The sequence below is a fragment of the Ascaphus truei genome, chromosome 3 (assembly GCF_040206685.1).
Source record: "Ascaphus truei isolate aAscTru1 chromosome 3, aAscTru1.hap1, whole genome shotgun sequence".
In the NCBI taxonomy this organism is placed as follows: domain Eukaryota; kingdom Metazoa; phylum Chordata; class Amphibia; order Anura; family Ascaphidae; genus Ascaphus; species Ascaphus truei.
The window spans coordinates 365,672,233-365,692,670 of NC_134485.1; the positions used below are offsets into that span (position 1 = coordinate 365,672,233).

At 43.3% G+C, this 20,438-nt stretch overlaps 1 protein-coding gene across 7 annotated transcripts in view; it reads right to left on the bottom strand.

Annotated features, from left to right (window-relative positions):
- Positions 1-20,438, bottom strand: part of FRY (FRY microtubule binding protein) — a 423,242-nt gene that overhangs the window by 70,068 nt on the left and 332,736 nt on the right. For all 7 annotated transcript variants that reach the window (XM_075592149.1, XM_075592144.1, XM_075592143.1 and 4 more), the window contains 5 exons: positions 14,786-14,868; positions 13,678-13,828; positions 9,345-9,448; positions 2,938-3,123; positions 1-88 (listed from right to left, as the gene is read on the bottom strand). The exon at positions 1-88 is cut by the window's left edge and continues 111 nt beyond it. In XM_075592149.1, coding sequence (XP_075448264.1) covers positions 1-88; positions 2,938-3,123; positions 9,345-9,448; positions 13,678-13,828; positions 14,786-14,868 — 612 coding nt within the window. The remainder of the gene's footprint in view (positions 89-2,937; positions 3,124-9,344; positions 9,449-13,677; positions 13,829-14,785; positions 14,869-20,438) is intronic.

Below are 20,438 nucleotides of genomic sequence, written 5' to 3' on the forward strand. Positions count from 1 at the left end.
AGACTGATACTGGAGGAGGTAGAGCTGGAGCTTAAGCCAGAGTCTGGCACTGGAGATGACTGGTACTCCCGAAGAAAGTCAAAGCCTCCTGGCATTGAGAAACAAGACGAGAGATAATGAAAGGAATGCATTCAATCAGTATTTTTAAAAAGGTATGCACGCCATTTCTCAGAATCAGGGTGAATCTTTCAACTGACTTGGCATGAGGAACTATTTGCTATATTTTATCAGACAAGAATGTTCTGTAACATTAACTTGAATTTCAAAATAAAATTGTAGATACCGTTCTACCAGAACAGTTTTGGAAGCTTTATTTGTTCTTTAAAATGTAACACAACAGTTATCAATGGAACCAACATAAACAAGTATACTTTCATGATGCTCATGTGCACAAGCCTCCCGCATCACAAATTCCTCTTCTTCACATGTGATGTTGATTTCATGTGCAACAGCATAGTTGTTGAGGATTATAAAGCCTTTAGAATTCTGTCAGAATGAAAGATATCATAATTTGCTTCATGGCAGCATGCCCAGAGAATAGTTATAAAATATTTCTACCAGCGTGATATAATACCTATTATTCTTTCTCTGTACAGTGTAAGCTAGATATTAGGTCCCTCTGATTGATGTCCACAGGATTCAAGGGGCATCCAAGGAATTGAATGATTCTTCTTATTGCAACAAAAAGACTGCAGTACTTACTTAACCAGCTCGCTGTTTTTGGAGTAACGGATATATCAATTTAGTATTAATTGATTTTTCAACTAAGTAATTCATGATTTGATATCACACTTTATATGATTTTATATTTTTTATTCTCTTGCTCCATAGTGTAAATCAATGTAATTGACAAGAGTCCACTGGGGACGATATACGAGCAAGCTTAGAGAGCTCGCTATCTGGAAGATCCTCCGCTTGTCACGTTAGAGGAAGTGTCTCATGCTTCAGGTGGCTGGAAGTGAACGCCGAGGAGCGTGGTCACGGCAATACTGCAGTAGAATATTACTACACCTGCAGTACATCTGGTCCAGTTTTCATTCCGAAGCTTCTTGTTCTGAGCACCAGCAGATGATAATACCAGATACTGTACCATATTCTATCAAGGCCATTATTTCACTCTTTGTAAGTATTTTGTATCTTCAACTTGATATATATATATATATGTTAAGGCAGGGGCGTGCAATCTTTTGGCACTGTACCCCTCTACCAGCACTGCCTCGGTGTTCGCGCCCCCTACCTTCCTACAGCGTCAAATGACATCACGTCACGTGACCCGCGGCATAATTTGACACCGCGTTGCTATGGTGATGCTGCGGGTCATGTGACATCATGTCACCATAGCTGTCTGAGTCAAGGTAAGAGATACCTACAGAGGCCTCGCGCGGTCCCCAGCATTTAATTAAAATGTCTTGGGGAAGAGCTTGGGGCCTCTGTAAGCGCTGTGCCCCCCCCCAAAAAATATCTTGTGCCCCCCCCTTCCCGCTTGCACGCCTCTGTGTTAAGGTGCAGTACTTCTTCACATAAAGGTCAACTTTTGTACCCTTTTTATAGGCTGAAGGAGTAGCTCGCTGGTAAGTACACAGCCTTTGAAGTTGGTGAATTCAGTTCCAATACCAGCATCTGCTCTCCTTGTGACCATCGGCAAATCATTTTTTCTCACTATCCCCCCAGGCACCAAAATTATTTTCCTAGTTCTATGGGGGAGGACACAAAGCACAAGAACTCCTCTCACGGGTGGAGAATATCACAGGGAATCAAGTAACGGCGTTGGCAGCATATGTAGGAAGGAAAAAAGAAAAATATAGTGCAACACAGTTTCAATTAACAAACAATACTAGAGCATGGAGCTCCAGTTCACTCAGATGCTCCAGAATAAATTAAAGCAGTTTAACCACTCTGGGTTCAGTAGCGACGCAGCTTTGCTTGGCTCTGCTCAGCTTTCCTCGACTCTCACTTCCGCACTCGGGAGGCGTCTGACGTCACAGACCTGCTCTTCCAATCCTCTACTAGTAAGGGAGGGATCGTCTGGCTCCGTAGTTGGTGTCAGTGTCAGCGCGAGATGTTTCAGCGGGGTGATGCAACTCGCATAAGGTATCCCTACGCGTTTCATCCGACACCCCTGAAGAAGTCCGGTCATTCGGAGGAAACGCGTAGGGATACCTTATGCGAGTTGACCCGTGAAGCAGTGTAGACTCTCTGCTGTGCCGTCAGCTGTTTTCTCTGCGTCTCCCCGCTGAAACATCTCGCGCTGACACTGACACCAACTACGGAGCCAGACGATACTATATTTTTCTTTTTTCCTTCCTACATATGCTGCCAACGCCGTTACTTGATTCCCTGTGATATTCTCCACCCGTGAGAGGAGTTCTTGCACTTTGTGTCCTTCTCCAGATGTTACTTTGAGAGATTGAGAAATCTCTCACACCAGCTGCATCTCCTCTTGGTGATATTTATTATTTTTCTATGTATTTTTAATATATATATTTTTAGGTTTGCGCTTACTTTCCTTGCACTAGTTCTATGGGGCAGGGACTAATTGTGCCTATGTACAACACTGCGTACACTTTCAGAACCATACATCATTAGTATGCAACTACGTGCAATAGTCGGCAAGTAAGCTGTACACCGTATCATCACGCAGTGTTCACGAGCTATTCACAAGAAAGGCACTTGGACAAGTCCGATAACATGGAAATCCTTGCGTTTGCTGCTCGCTAACATGACACGTGGTACCGCAGAGCCCCATAATAAATGAACAACAAATGCAACCTAGATTTTCTTCTTACAGTAGGTGAATTAAAAAAGTCTCTCGACCCTGATAATTGGAAGAAAATAAATAAACTGAAGTATTTTTCTGTGGTGAGCTGCAAAAAGATATGTAGGTGTTAATGCAAGGGAACATTTCTTTAATGACTGTGATCATGTTGTTCAAAGCACCTGTATAAAGGTATTCCGGGGGGCAGGATGTCTGCACGGTCAGTGTCTTAGCTTCATTCATCTCTCTTGCTCGCAGAAGAACTGAAGCGATTGCTGAGAAATTGCTGTTACATGATAATGCAATCAAAAGGTGGAGGAGAAGCTTTTTGCTGTGTTCAAAAACTTCAGGACGATAATGGTCAAGACCTAGAATAAAAATAAATAAGGCCCATTAGGTTTGAATTCAAGAAACCTTTTATGCCAATGATCCACCTCTTTTGTACAACACCATAGATGCGAAATAAAAAGAGTGATTGGTCCCCTTTATTGTCAACTACTACTTGGATTATGAGAGGTCTTTCTTCAAATATTACAAAATGTAACAACCTGATTTAGCCTTTTCTCCTGCACTTGCACAATTATCAGCTGTATTTTACAATAATCTGATGTGCAGATACAGTATTCTGTTTAATTCTTCAACTGCTTTCAATGAGCCTATTTAATATTATAAAGCAGTGTTCATGTTCTGAAAGGAATCTATTCTGTAGATGGCCATGCTGTATTATATTCTCTCTAGAAGAAATGTATGAGTGGCACAATGATAACAATACTAATAACCATGGGCACACGGTAATATTCCAAGAACTGCAACATATCTACACATCTGTTCTATGCCACAGCTTCTTCCTTTTGAGAAATTAGCACACAACAGACTGGCCTGATCTATTATGCTATTATGTTGATGTTGTGTATTTCAGTTCCTTCTTAACCATTAGTTTTTTTTAGTGTGGTGTTGCAAACCAGATCTAGCTTTTACAGGACACCATTATATATCTGATCTAATTTGCAACTCCAATGACTTCTGTGCACAACACCACACTAAAACAAACTAATGGTTATTTTTTTTTAGAGATTGGTCTCCTAGTACCCCCTGATGGATGGTGTTATCTCATATTTTAGTTTCATATACTCGTCTATATTTCTTAAAGTTCATTTTTATTGATTCTATGATTGAGCAGTTGTCATCCCTGAGGTTCACCACAATACCACATTTAATGCTGTATGTATTACTCAGCGTTCAAGAAGCCGACATGCACTTTGTCTTTTATATATGCTGTATTTGCAAACGTTGCTCTGATTGCACAGCCATGTATGTTAGGAGTTGTGTTTTCATCCAGGACATTGATGATTCATTTTAAGTATTTAAGGCAGGAGGTAGAGCCACCCCATATGCCATTATTCCCCGAGAAAGTAAGGACAGCCCTTACTGGCGAGGAGGCACCTGTGAGCTGCCAGGAAGTGACGTCACCAACAAGAACTGGAGGCAGGGAGGTGGATTGAACCCAGCTTCTCACCAGGCACCTTCCGTGGCTACCGTCACCACAGTGGATCACTTTATAATGTGCTATTAAAAACTTCTTACATTGTGAGTCCATTTCGTTACTTCTTTGTTTTTATCAAATGACTAAACCATGATGCTGCTCTGTGTGTGCACTTCTATATCCCAGATACACCACTGTTCTGCAATTGCAAGGAGGGAATCCTACTTGAAGAAAGCTGCACCACTAACAGCACTTGGACTAACACCGAAGAACTAATTGTGAAGGTTTTTTAAAAAAAATAATATATGTAACCATTTTGAATTATTCATTTTATTAATTACCCTCGGAGCGCATTTTTGACATCTTATTGACGTTGTGCTGCACATATTTTGCCCTGGGAACGGTGTGGCCTTGGCCAAGACCATGCTTCAAAAAAAGACTTAATACAAGCTTAATCAGTCCACAAACCACGATTTATGGTCTGAAGAAAATAGTTTTATTCCCAGTTGTATGCAGAATCAATGTTCCCTCATGCAAGCATTTCTTTTAATAAGCAGCAGGGATAATTCAAACTTTATGGCATGTGGTAGCACAGCTTATTACATGTAAGCCCTGCTCTGTAAGTTTATAGCTTAAGGAGTTATTCATAAATTCACTGATGTCAGGACTTGACTAGAATTAATGATGACACAAGGGTGTATTCAACCGCATAACACTGGGGGAAAAGTTAAGGACAACAGTTCAATCCTCACATCAGACAGGTGTTTCACTGGAGATAAATGTAACACTGCACATCTATAAGTATGTCCCTACTGAATCAGCAATACACATAAGACGGTCCCTTAACTACATTTTCATTGCAAACGTTCACAACTTTTCCAACGAAGATTTCTATTTCTGGTTTAAAAAAAAAAAAGTGACAAAAGATATTTTCCAGACATTTTAGGCTGTAAATATACTTATCTGAATTTCTCAAAGATACTTGGTCACTTCAATCTTATTACTGCGCTGCTAGTGGATGAGCACTATAGGTGGTGTTTGTTTTGTTGTTATTGCGAGGGATAAAGTGGGGAGAAGGGACAGACTAAATACAGGTAATACCAGAAGTACTGTAAAGTATAAAGTCCATTGGGGAAATTCACTAAGCTCAGATACTGGGTATTGGAGCAGCATCCCCTTCAGTCTACATATGCATCGCCCCAAAGGCGGGTGGATACCTGATGGGGTTTCCCAAAAGCTGCTCCTCTCTGCACATAACCAGCGTGCTAAGGGTTAATCTCTGCATTTGCTTACTGCTGTGATTCGTCAGACCCACCCTCTGGAATTCTAATGCCCTGGAGGACAAAAGGACTCTGAAATCACAGCTGCATTCATTCTGAACCCCTTCAGTCTACATCTACGTCATCCCGCACTGCTTCCGCACTGCTCACTCCACGGAAACAGCCCTCACTAAAATAACTGATGACCTCCATGTGCCAAAGACAGAGGTCATTACACTCTGCTCATATTACTGGACCTCTCTGCAGCATTTGACACCGTGGACCACCCTCTTCTCCTTCACATTCTCCATACTCTTGGTATTCGGAACAAAGCTCTATCCTGGATCTCATCCTACCTCTCCCATCGTACTTTCAGTGTCTCTTTTGCTAACCCCTCCTCCTCCTCTATTGATCGCTCTGTGGGGTACCCCAGGGCTCTGTCCTGGGACCTATTCTCTTTTCTCTGTACACACTCTCTCTAGGTGACCTAATAACATCTTTTGGGTTTAAATATCACCTCTATGCTGATGACACACAAATAAACTTTTCAACACCCGACCTTACACCTGCTGTGCAAACAAAAGTTTCTGAATGTCTCTCTGCTATAACATCCTGGATGGCCCTCCGTCGCCTTAAACTCAACATGGCTAAAACAGAGCTCCTCATACTTCCTCCCAAACCTGGCCCTACTACCTCCTTCCACATTACTAAGCACGCTGCCTAGGGGTCACACTCGATTCCTCTCTCACATTCGCCCCTCACATTCAAAACATTTCTAAAACTTGTCGCTTTTTCCTCCACAATATAACTAAGATACGCCCTTTCCTCTGTTGCTCGACTGGTAAAACTCTGACTCAGGCCCTCATTCTCTCCCGTCTTGATTACTGTAACCTCCTGCTCCCGTCTTGATTACTGTAACCTCCTGCTGTCCGGCCTTCCTACCTCTCACCTGTCTCCCCTACAATCTATCCTAAATGCTGCTGCCAGAATCACTCTACTCTTTCCTAGATCTGTCTCAGCATCTCCCCTCATGAAATCCCTCTCCTGGCTTCCGATCAAATCCCGCATCTCACACTCCATTCTTCTCCTCACTTTTAAAGCTTTACACTCTTCTGCCCCTCCTTACATCTCAGCCCTAATTTCTCGCTATGCACCATCCCGACTCTTGCGTTCTGCTCAAGGATGTTTTCTTTCTACCCCCTTTGTATCTAAAGCCCTCTCCCGCCTTAAACCTTTTTTACTAACTGCCCCACACCTCTGGAATGCCCTTCCCCTCAGTACCCGACTAGCACCCTCTCTATCCACCTTTAAGACCCACCTTTAGACACACTTGCTTAAAGAAGCATACGAATAGCACTGTGAACATTCTGAACACATGATACATAAAGCTTGGCCCCCTGCAGACGCACTTACCAGAACTCCCTCCTACTGTCTCTGTACGTTCTCCCTACCTACCAATTAGACTGTAAGCTCCTCGGGGCAGGGACTCCTCTTCCTTAATGTTACTTTAATGTCTAAACCACTTATTCCCATGATCTGTTATTTATATTATCTGTTATTTATGTGATTACCACATGTATTACTACTGTGAAGCGCTATGTACATTAATGGCGCTATATAAATAAAGACACAGAATACAATCCCACAGACGCACAGCCTGTGGTGCAGCAGAAGGGCAGCCAAACCGTGTGAGCAATTTGGTGCCATTCGCTGATGTTTGTTGGTGTTAAAATTGCTGTATTTCAATCTGAAACTCTCCAACCCTTTTATCCCCTGCACCCAATTTTACAACTCTAACTGTCCATAAAATGTCTGTGAATTGACTGTATAACCCTTTTCAGTTAATGTAACCATGTATTGTCATAACGCTGTTCCCAGGACATACTTGAAACGAGAGGTAACGCTCAAGGTATTACTTCCTGGTAAAACATTTTATACATAAATCCTGCGTTAACCATCATTCCACTTAACTCAGGATCTTGTTGCGATACCCATTGTTGGAGCTTAGTGAATCCATGGGAGAAAAAAAGGCAGGAGCTGTTAAACTAACATAGTGCAACATCTAAAACAACCTGCATTTTTGCTAATGCAAGAAGCCTTGGTCAGTACTACCAGATTGACATAAGGTTGTCGTGCCTTTATAGAAAGGAATTTCAGACCTGTAAGCCTGATATCAATGCCAGGAAGCTACTGGAAAATGTATTGAGGGATAATATTCAGGAATACCTTATTAGTAATAGTCAGCATGGTTTCATGATGAATAGATCATGCAAAACTGATCTGATTTGTTGAAGTAATTAGGAGTATAGATCAAAGCAATGCATTTATTGTGAAATATTTCGTTTTTGCCAAAGCTTTTCATATAGTTCCACACAAGAGGTAACTGTACAGAATAAAGGACATTTTCAATTCTGGTGCAATATTTTAGTGTAATAAATTAAGTTAAAACAGATGTGCAGTGATCTAGAGAAAAGAAAGGATTCCCCCCCCATCCCCCCATATGAGAGATAATTGGCAAATGTTTCATTTTTATTTCCTGCCTTCCTCTAAATGAAGATAACTCTAAATATTGGATTAGTATTTCACCCAACTAGAATTTAACAAAAGGCGACCACTATGGCAATTACATGATTAATAGCTGAGTGAATCACAGTTATAATAAAGCAAAAGAACTAAGCGGTGTAACAACTTTAACTCCACCATTTGTAACATTTGTTTCACACATTAAAGAATGATCAGAGTTTGGGGCCTAAAATCTACCTGCAAACAGCAGACAAAGAAATGTCACAGAAAAAAAGGGTCAACTATTCCAATTAAAACACTTTGTGTTAAAAAAAATTACTAAAAAATAAACAGTGTGAGGATTTTCCCTTATTTTGGAATATATATTATATATAATGTGGTGGGTGATGGGTTAGAGTTTGCAGGGATTGTGTATATTTTGGAATCTGCAAGTTATAGTTAGGTACGGTGTGAATGATCCCATTTGGTGTTCCCGACATCTTGCTTTTTTGAAGATTAACGTCAGGACATGGAGGTCCTGAACCATGAGCACTGGAAAGGATTTACTTCATTACTTACATTCATAGGAAATAATTGCTGGCTCGCTACTGTAAGCCTGTAAAAAAAATCTCTCTATACCATGTACTAAGAATATCAACTGCCAACCACGCATCAGCACTTCGGCTAAATGATATTATTTAATCTCTGAGGTCAAGTTGTGATGTAATAAAGACTACTTTTTGTTATATCCTATATAAATACTGCAATACCTTTTAATCTGTTTTTACTAGATGGAAAAACTCAGACTGGGTATTTCTGCAGAGACTAAAGGCCATATTTATTAAGCCGTTCAAAGCCACAAGGCACCCTAACGCCACTGACGTGAATGGGCCTTTACAATAAATGTGTTACATTTGAGATCAATGCTAAAGAATATAATACAGATTTATTCCTGGGATACATGGAGCCTCTTGATGCACTTATTTTGAGCTACTATACTTATTTTATTATAGAAAGAACTTAGTAATTATTGTATTTTCCTATTCTTAGAGTATACATTATCAAAGCATTCTGAAAACACAAGCTTTGATTAAGAAGAGCCCATGACAAGTTGTGGGCAGCCCAACACGCTTACAGTATGCATTACAGCATGATCAGTTTAGTAAACACATTACAACACGAGCCTAGAAGACAGGTGACAGTGTTCTGTCGTATTTGCTTACATTTCATATGATGTATTTTTACATAATGGATAAGTCACCTGTCACTTTACATTTCTACACTTTCAGTTCAAATGATTCAATTGTTAAAATATGATCAAATATAAATGCTGAAGGGTACTTGCCTAAGAAGAGAGCATGAAGTAAGAGAGGCAGGTGAAGGGCCCAGTCTTCTCTTACACTGTGATCAACCACCATCTCAGTCATGAATATGACAGCAATGTTGCACCTGTGCAAATGCAAAGAAATAAGACACAGAAGACACATGGTAGCAATCTGATGACAATTCAGCAGTTACGTGTCCATTATTCTCTTCTCTAATGCTCTGAGTGACAAAAACAATCCTCAGCTTCGGTAAGATCACTCCTGTAAGCGCATGGAAGGCAGGAGTAATCAGGAATGGCAGGAAATCGCATGGTGTTCTGAGAAAGGCACATGGGGTATGTGCAAACCAGCATGAGCGATTCTCTGAACAATATAGGGGTACTGTGAGGATTAAAAACAGAGAAGCAATGATAATAAAAAATCAGGGGAAATTAAAAAGTGTTGGTAAGGACAGAAGAACAAGATCACTGCTCTAATTGCACTCAATACCCTAATGTGAAATGATGTTTATAATTAAAACAATCTTTAATAATAATTATTAAAATATGTGAAAACTCATGAAAACACAACATAAGACAGAACAAAAGACATTGAAAAAATGGTATTAGCAGCAACTACTAGTATTACTGTATATGCAATCATCACGGTTATTGAGAATAGCCTCTTATTATACTGTAAACATCCAGTAGGTCTAATGAGGCGGGATCAAGCTCATTAAAATGATAGTATCTAGCTCAATTTGTGACACAGTTACTGTTTAACAACGGAAAGCTACTTTCAGAAAGCGTCTCAGTGGATACTTAGTGATTCCCTTGGCATTGTTCTCTCAGCTGCCTCTATTTACAGCTCCATTCCGGTAGTCAGGGGGGAAAGACAGTATAGTAGCAGGAGGCAAGTAAAGAGAAAGAGTGTACAGTATTTCAGAAATTAATATATCCCCAATCTGTATTCTAACAGTGCAATTTATTACTAGTAACCCCCTTCCTCCTCGATTGGAACGAACAGTTCTCTGTTTGTATCGGAGTCACCAGCATTCCTTGTAAATTGCTGCTATCCCAGGCACTGACAAGTGACGTCAGACGCTACACACCGACATGCATTTTGCATCACACAAGATGCTTCTTCCAGGGTCTTAAAGGGAAAATCTTGTCTTTCTGTCCTTACCAATATGTATAACACCTGCTATGCTCCAGTACACAGTGGTACTGAGAGAAAAGAAATCCCTTGTCGGTGCACTACAGTAATGGTATGGTTAACAATTTAAAAGATAGTTTTATTTGGCATACTATTACAATAAGACATCTTAAACATAACTTATAAATACATTAATAAAAGAACACCCAAATGTTCTAGGATGGGGTACACAGTCCTGATTGAGTCTCAGGAAAATGCTGTGAGTCCAAAGTATGTGACTTGGTTTGGAAACAAATGTACCAGTCGCCTTAAATATGTATCTCTTACTATGATTAAATCCGCAGAAGGCAGTGGTGCAGCTGTGTCAGAGTAAACATGTAAATAACACACCTTATTGGTTACTGCAAGGTATACGTGAATGATTACAGCACGGAAAATGTCTCTATATATTTATATACTGCCCCCGGTTGGTTAGCACATGGAGACTGAAAAGTGTTAAGACATAAATCCAGAGCAGCACAACACCACAATGGCTGATGTGTTCAGACACAGAATGGCAGTGTGTAGTGCAGATTGATTGGTAAGGGAAGCATTCAGTAAAGGTTAATCGCAGCCTCAACTTTCTTACTCAGAGTCAAATGAAGTGAATGTTATTCTATACAGATATGTATACTAGGTTGACTATTAAGTCAAAAGATCAGAGTGCTGACCGCCAGTGTTAATCTTATACTACACCAAGTGTTGCGCAGACTGAGTGAACCAAAGTTCCTTCTATTCACAGAGGTAAAGAATTGTTCAATTAGTCCTCTTTTTAATTGGACAAATGTTATTGACTCTGTCCCTCACGCAGGCTACTCTGTATAGCTTAGTAGCTGTTCCAAAATTCAGATTCTAGCTTCACCTAGATTCAATGCTAAAGAATGGATTGGACGATGTGCTGCAAATATCTGGTGCCTATTCTACCTGTGTAAATTGATATACAGGGAAAGGTAACCGCAGACTATTGAGTCAAAAGTCAGAGTACTGGCAGTCAGTGTACGTCTTGCGCAGCATGAGTATTATGCACCCAGAGTATTAAGCAGACGACCGTTCTATCCATGGAGGTAAGGAAGAGAATAATTACTCCACTCTCCGATTTAATAATTTGTTATAGATTCCGTCTCATGCGATAACTATTTTTGTGCAGTGCAGGAGATGTATTGCAGTGTGGCTTCCCTTGGATCTAATGCTGTTATATAAGGATATGTACTGTTGGTAGGATTAGGAACTCAAAATTTATATTATATAATTTAAGTTAATACAAGTACCATGTTTAAGTTACACCAGCAATAACATGGAAGTAGTTTAAAATATTGAACTCACGGAGAAAGAAATCTCAGGGTTCCCTTATCACCCATGTCATAGCTGGGTAGCTTCTGCTAGCGCAGACTGTATGTGCAGTACTGCTATGAGGGCTGGATTAGTGGATTAGCGGAGCCCCCTGCTTGTGTACCCCCATCTAGTTAGGATGCAGCCGGTCTGCGAGACCCAACGTACGTTTCAGAGTGTTAGGTTATGCCTTCTTCCGGAAGAAGTATATCAATATATAGAGACATTTTCCGTGCTGTAATCATTCACGTATACCTTGCAGTAACCAATAAGGTGTGTTATATACATGTTTACTCTGACACAGCTGCATCACTGCCTTCTTAGGATTTAATCATAGTAAGAGATACATATTTAAGGTGACTGGTACATTGTTTCCAAACCAAGTCACATACTTTGGACTCACAGCATTTTCCAGAGACTCAATCAGGACTGTGTACCCCATCCTAGAACATTTGGGTGTTCTTTTATTAATGTATTTATATGTTATGTATAACCCTATTTAGATGTCTTATTTTAATAGTATACCAAATAAAACTTTTAAATTATTAACCATACCATTACTGTAGTGCACCGACAAGGGATTTCTTTTCTCTCAGGAACCCTGTGTACTTCCTGCAGCTCTATTTATCTCCCAGGTAGTGTGTGTGTGTGTGTGTGTGTGTGTGTGTGTGTGTGTGTGTGTGTGTATATATATATATCCCTTAAACATTGTCAGGTTCAAGCGAGGTACCTCTCTATCTACCTGCTATGCTCCACCCTATTTAAATAAAATTCTAATTTAACATACGCTGTAGCAAGGCAGTTCTATTATTTGATAGAAAAAGTCTGACTTAAAAGTCTTAAAGAGGTATAATTCTGCAATAACCCAATTAATTAGACTCCATTAGAATGAGAATTAGAATCCATGTAGAACCAACGGTAAATGTCTCTATTCTGTCTCTCAGTTGCAAGTTTGTTTTCAATACAGTACTACCAGTGAAAGCAATGCAAAAAATGTCAGCACTGATAACACACCTTGAAATGAGATTAAACATACAAGGAGCTTGCACGCACAATGATGGACTTACAAAAACATCACAAGAATTATATTCAGGCATTTCCTGCTGTCTGGATGTTGCCAGCCACGCCCTGCTGCTTCAACTTTCTTTGGTGATAGGGTAAATCAATGCTAATACACTGAGCTCAAGACCTCTTTGAGAATAGTAAATTAAAAACTGTCCCAGCTCTCTACTGCAGTGTATTTGAAAGAATTAAAAAAAAAAATGTAAACAAGGCTTTCTAGAAATTTCTTCCCGGGTATGACATAAAGAGGACAGAAGAACCAACACTTTGCAATCTGTGCAATGATGTTATTGCTGGGCTACTGTGATTCAGTGATTCAGTGATTAAATAAACAAAGAAAGTAAGAAGTGGGAGACTGTCACAAGTCTTCAAATGAAGAATAAAACAGATGGCTTACAGCAAGTCATCTTTCTGCATACCAGACAAAGAGGATAAACTATGGCAACTGTAAGCAGACATCTGTCATACTAAATATGCTTTACTCTTGTCATTTGCAAACTGTGATTACGATCATTTGAAGGCAATCCCAAACCTAGTTGGACTGTGCTGATCTTGTGTGGATAGGGACCTAATTAAGCTTCTTTCTTTTTGAGATATTTAAATTCACGGTTCCTTTTTAATGCTCACGTGGTGAGTGGCATTATACCAACATCTTCTGGGTTGATGATTTTTATTTATCGTGGCGGAGCGTGAACTAGGTTACAATCATCTTACGTTCTAACAAGACTGGAAACAATGTCATCACAATATAAAACTAAGTGAATAATCCATGGTAGGCGGTCTCCTCACCTATGAAGCGGCCCCCGTGGAGTAATGGTTTCTGGTAGATAGTCAACAAGTGGTGCCCAGCACCCCCCATTGCAGGGCATTGGTAGGGGTTGTGGCTGATTCGTTTCCACAATATTTAAGAGCCAACTGATGTACGGCGAGACTGGATCATCTATTGGAGATCAGAAAATATAACGAGATAGAAATTAGGACATGTAATTTGGTCATTAGAATATTATTTCATTTTTAAAACCATGATGAATCTTGCACATCACAATGGAAATACAGTGTTAATTCAAAATCGTGATATTGTAGAGTAGTACAGACAATGTAAAGGGGTATTCAGAAAACAACACAACACCACAAGTTTGACGGAAGGGAGATTTCCCCTGCAACAAAGGAAAGGTTCTTTACAGTAAGGGCAGTTAAAATATGGAATTCATTACCCATGGTGACTGGGATGGCAGATACAATAGATAACTTTAAAAAAAAGGTTTGACATCTTTTTAGAAAGGAAAGGTATACCGAGATATAGCAAATAAGTAAACATGGGAAGGATGTTGGTCCAGGGAGAAATCTGATTATTGGAGTCAGGAAGGAATTTATTTTTTCCCCGTATGAGACAACATTTGAGGATGTTTCACTGGGTTTTTTTTGTATGCATTCCTCTGGATTAAAATACTCCAAATACAAATATAGGAAAGTATCTGTCTAAATTTAAGATAGGTTGAACTCGATGGACATATATCTTTTTCCAACCTCATCTACTATGTTATTATGTAACCACACACAATTATATACAGTGTTTTTAATTGACATTAAAAAAAATTACACTTCTGACATGGTACAATTATAAATCAAAAGAAATATGAAATAGGTTGTTTGAGTATCTCCTGTTTACACTAGGGGGGATTTGCATGAAAATGTCCCCAGTAGAAAAAAACTGCACCAGGTTTATCAAAAGAAAAAAATATATAACTGAAAGCAATGAGCTTCTTTTCATTTGGTGAATCTTGAGTGGTTTCTGCAGTATTTTGTAATCACTATTGCTCATGGGGAAGTATACTTACGGTCCTTTATGTTACTAAACCAATCAGATTAGAAGGACTTTTTTGGAATGGACACTTACTTTTATCATCATCATATGATCCTCCAGAACTGTTACTGTATCTGGATTCCAGTCGGGTATGTGCTCTGATTATGTTGCTAAACCTTAAAATGAAACAATACATATTAATGAAGAAGAATACTATAACAATGTACTTATTTCTTAATTATTTTATGAATAAAACAATATATGTTTAACAACTGCAACAGTACAGCAAGTATTTTCAAGTAAACAACATTGAGAAAATCCATGTTATCTGGTGAGTAACTTTGAAGTTACTACACTTCTTAATTGATGGGAGACCTGTTACAGACTAGCTTTAGTTAACCTTGGCAAATTCATTGCATATCCTGTGTGGTTCTAAGATTAAAACTGTAAATTTATTTTATCTCAATTGTCCTACTATGTGTACTGTACATGTTATATAAAAATACATTATTAGTCATTATGAGAAAGGTGGATATAAACGCAATGCTTATAAGGCTACCCTTATAGTGCCGGCGACGGCGACGAGACGGTTGCTGGAAAATCAAATAGAGATGACTTCCAGTGATCGTGACAAATCCGCCGCGCTGTCATGCGGTCACGTCGCGCTTACTATAAGCGCACGCGATGGCGGCAATGCATTTGTTTTGCGGCGACGTCGCTGTCGCTGTCGCCGGCACTATAAGCGCAGCCTAACACTGATAATGAACAGACAATATGGTATCTTTTATTTGCCAAAGGAATTTTCCATGCACACTAGATTTTATCTGTGGCTCCTAAAATAGTCTGAATATAGACTCAAAAGTCACAGCTTTTTAGATATGAAGGATTAATTAAAACCATAAATTGACAGAAAGGAGGCCACTGAGTAGAACTGAAATGTATTGTACACCTCATTCGACTAAGTGGCCTTACACGTGGATTACAGGGAAGATATAGGTGGTGATAAATAATGGTAGATAATATAACACAGCTTTTTACATTTGACAACTCTGTTAGTAACATACAGACACTGGAACACATACACAGTGTTCAGTGGAAAACTTAACATGATATGCTACGATAAACTGACCCATTGCTACTTGTAATTCTCAAGCTAGTTCTTAATGAAGCATGGTTTATTTACAAAAATGAATGCACGTTTCACATGACTCACTAAATTAGGTTATGTTTGTGGCCATTAAAGAGCTTACTGGCAATGCAGTAAATTAAGGTTAGGAAACATATTCTCAATTTATTAGCCAAGGTAGCCCAAAAAATTGTAAATGTTTAAGGGCAAGCATCAAGCAGAGGCTTTAAGTATCTTTATTATGCCATCTGCATATACAATTGTGAGGAGTATCCAACAGTAAGCTTTCTTAAATCCCACTGCGAGGTCTGCAATTACAAAGCCAAACTGACAGCTCTGTAACAATAATCAGTGTTCGACAATCCTATACATTTACACGCCCGGGGCGGGTGGATTTAACCCCCAGGTGAGTAAATATTGGCCCAAGCAGAACACGTGCTTGTTTTTTTAAATTTCCCCCGCTCGCGCTGAATTTTCCCTGCTCGCGCTGAAAAAATAAATAAATAACTCCCCCTACCTGACTGCTGATTGGCGCGCGCTCCCAGGCTTTGTGGGCGCGTGGCCAGGCTCTATATGAGCCAGCCCCCAACGAGCGGCCATTCTTTCTGGCCAGAGATCTGTTGGAGAGTACTAGAGTAAGTACTCTCCAATCCTCCATCCCCTCTGCTCCTTCCCTGCCTCCTGCAGTTCCCCCTTACTCCCCGCTTCCCCCCCCCCCAATACCCGCACGTGGCTGCAGATGGTAGCGAGGGTGTTCCGCCTTCTCTCCCCGGCCCCCGCTTATCCGCGCGGGGCGGAGGTGTCCCCCCGTTATTCCCCCCAGCTTCCCGCGCCACTTCCAGCTTCATTTCCCGCGCGGGGCGGGTGATGGTAGTGGGTTGTTCCCCGCTTACCCCGGCTTCCCGCGATCCCCGCGGGCGGGTGATGGTAGTGGGGGGTGTCACCGCTTACCCCGGCTTCCCGCGATACCAGCGCGGGGTGGGTGATGGTAGTGGGGGGTGTCCCCGCTTACCCCGGCTTCCCGCGATCCCCGCGGGCGGGTGATGGTAGTGGGGGGTGTCCCCGCTTACCCCGGCTTCCCGCGATACCAGCGCGGGACGGGTGATGGTAGTGGGTGTTTTCCCGGCCTCATGCGCCACTTCCCGCTTCCCAGATCCCCGCGCGGGGTGGGAGATGGTAGCGGGGGTGTTCCCCTGTTACCTATTTGGTCTCCGCTTCCCCGCGGTCCCGTGGCTGTCCACGCAGGGAGGGAGATGGTCGCGGGGGGGGCGAGCGGGGCAGTGGTGGTGGTGGTGCTTGGTCGCGCCTTCTTCTTCTTCTTCCCCCTGTCGTGTGTGTGTGTATGGGAGAGTGTGTGTGTATGCATGCATGTATGGGAGAGTGTGTGTGTGTGTATGGGAGTGTGTGTGTGTATGCATGCATGTATGGGAGAGTGTGTGTGTGTGTGTGTGTGTGTGTGTGTGTATGCATGCATGCAGGTATAGGAGTGTGTGTGTGTGTGTATGCATGCATGCATGTATGGGAGAGTTGTGTGTGTGTGTGTGTGTGTGTATGCATGCATGCATGTATGGGAGACTGTGTGTGTGTGTATATGCATGCATGTATGGGAGAGTGTGTGTGGGTGAGTGTGGGTGTGTATGCATGGGAGAGTGTGTGTGTGTGTGTATGCATGCATGCATGGGAGAGAGTAAGTGTGTATGTGTGTGTGTCTGTGCATGCATGCATGGGAGAGTGTATGTGTATGCATGGGTGTGTGTGCGTGTGTGTGTGTGTAGGATACCAGAAGTGTCACCCCACCCAGTCACCCCACCACCCCACCCCAGTCACCCCATCACCCAGTCACCCAGTCACCCAGTCACCCCACCCAGTCACCCCACCCAGTCACCCCACCACCCCACCCAGTCACCCCACCACCCCACCCAGTCACCCCGTCACCCCACCCAGTCACCCCTTCACCCCACCCAGTCACCCCTTCACCCCATCCAGTCAACCAGTCACCCCATCTAGTCACCCCGCCACCCCACCCAGTCACCCCGCCACCCCACCCAGTCAACCAGTCACCCCACCCAGTCACCCCATCACCCCACCCCCGTCGCCCTCTCTCTCGCCCCCTCTCTCTCGCCCCCTCTCCGCCCTCTCTCTCTTGCCCCCCTCTCACACCCTCTCTCTCTCACACCCTCTCTCTCACACCCTCTCTCTCTCTCACACCCTCTCTCACACCCTCTCTCTCACACCCTCTCTCTCACACCGTCTCTCTCTCTCTCACACCCTCTCTCTCTCCCTCACACCCTCTCTCTCTCCCCCATACCCTCTCTCTCTCCCCCATACCCTCTCTCTCTCCCCCCACACCCTCTCTCTCTCCCCCACACCCTCTCTCTTCCCCACACCCTCTCTCTCCCCCACACCCTCTCTCACACTCTCTCTCTCACCCCCCCCTCTCTCTCTCTCTCTCTCTCTCTCTCTCTCTCTCTCTCTCTCTCTCTCTCTCTCTCTCTCTCTCACACCCCCTATCTCTCTCAAACCCCCTCTCTCTCTCTCACCCTCTCCCTGTGTCTGTCTCACACTCTGTTTCTGGATCTCTTATTTACCCTATATATCTTAACTGCCCTATACTACACCAAAATAACCTATACTGCTTTCTTCTAGATCTGACTCAAGCTTCACACAGAAGACATCGGAACCCCCCCTAACCCAGAAGACAGGTAGGGAACACCTAACATTGCGGGAATGAGGGTACCTGGACATTGAGGAACTGCGGATCAGGTAAGATCCCAGGTGGGATTGCTGCTTTAGATATTGTGAAGCGGGGATGTCCAGACACTGGTTAAGGGGTTCAGGAAACTAGTCATTCACACCTGGCTTTTATTTCTAGATCGACACACACACACACACACACACACACACACACACACACACACACACACACACACACACACACACACACACACACACACACACACACACACACACACACACACACACACGTAACAAGGACTAATTGTAGTATAATGTAATACAATAAATACATTTATGTCAAAAACAAATGTTGTTCTGGCTAGGAATTTATTAAATGTATTTTATTTATATATTTTATTTTAAAGTGGGGGTTGGGGGCGGGACTAGGGTTGGGGGTGGGACTAGGGGCGGGGTTGGGGGCGGGACTAGGTGGCGAGTAGATTTTTTGGTTGGGCGAGTAGATTTTTTGGGTGATTTGTTGAACAATGACAATAATTATACGTTGGGGAGTATTTGTAACAATTGTAGATTGTGCAACTTATAGAGCAAATTAGTGATATGCGCTCCAACATTTAGTTCCAGTCTTGAAAAGACAATTTGATAATATATGTCTTTTTGAAAGATACAGAGAATAGACTACTGGGGCTAGTGAGGTATACAAACAATAAGGCTAAGGCCCCGCTCCCTCAGTCAGCGCGCCCGCACTGCAGACAGGCGGGGCGCTGACAGACACTGACCGCGATATGCGGTCTGTATAGGGTGACCAGATTTTGAAAATGAAAAACCGGGACACAATTTTTTATATATAGGGAGGGAGACAGGGATGGAGGGAGACGAGAAGAGAGGAATGAGACAGGGAGACAGGGAGACAGGGAGACAGGGAGACAGGGAGACAGGGAGACAGGGAGGGAGGGAGGGAGGGAGGGAGGAGAGGAGGGAGACAGGGAAGGGAGGGCGATGGGAGACAGAAGGAGGGAGAGGAGCAGAGGAGGGAGACAGGGATGGGAGGGAGACAGGGAGGAGGCGAGGGAGGAGACAGGGAGGGAGGGAGGGCGAGGGAGGGAGGACGGGATGGAGGGAGGGGGGCGAGGGGGAGACAGGGAGGGAGACAGGGCGAGGGAGGGAGACAGGGATCGAGGGAGACAGGGATGGAGGGAGACAGAGAGGGAGGGAGACAGGGAGGGAGGGAGACAGGATGGAGGGAGGGCGAGAGGAGGGAGACAGGGAGGGAGGACAGGGCGAGGGAGGGAGACAGGGATGGAGGGAGACAGGGAGGGAGGGCGAGGGAGGGAGACAGGGATGGAGGGAGGGAGACAGAGAGGGAGACAGGGCGAGGGAGGGAGACAGGGATGGGAGGGAGACAGGGATGGAGGGAGACAGAGAGGGAGGAGGAGACAGGGAGGGAGGGAGACAGGGAGGGAGGGAGACAGGGAGGGAGGGAGACAGGGAGGGAGGGAGGGAGAGGGAGGGAGACAGGAAGGTGAGGGCGATGGAGTGAGACAGACAGGGAGGGAGACAGGGCGAGGGAGGGAGACAGGGCGAGGGAGGGAGACAGGGGAGACAGGGCGAGGGAGGGGAGACAGGGGAGGGAGGGCGAGGGAGGGAGACAGGGAGGAGGGCGAGGGAGGGAGACAGGGCGAGGAGGGAACAGGGCGAGGGAGGGAGACAGGGCGAGGGAGGGAGACAGGGCGAGGGAGGGAGACAGGGCGAGGGGAGGACAGGGAGGGGAGGGCAAGAGGGGAGGAGACAGGGAGGGAGGGAGACAGGGAGGAGGGAGACAGGGAGGGAGGGAGACAGGGAGGGTGAGACAGGGAGGGTGACAGGGAGGGTGAGACAGGGAGGGTGAGACCGGGAGGGTGAAGAGGGTGAGACAGGGAGGGTGAA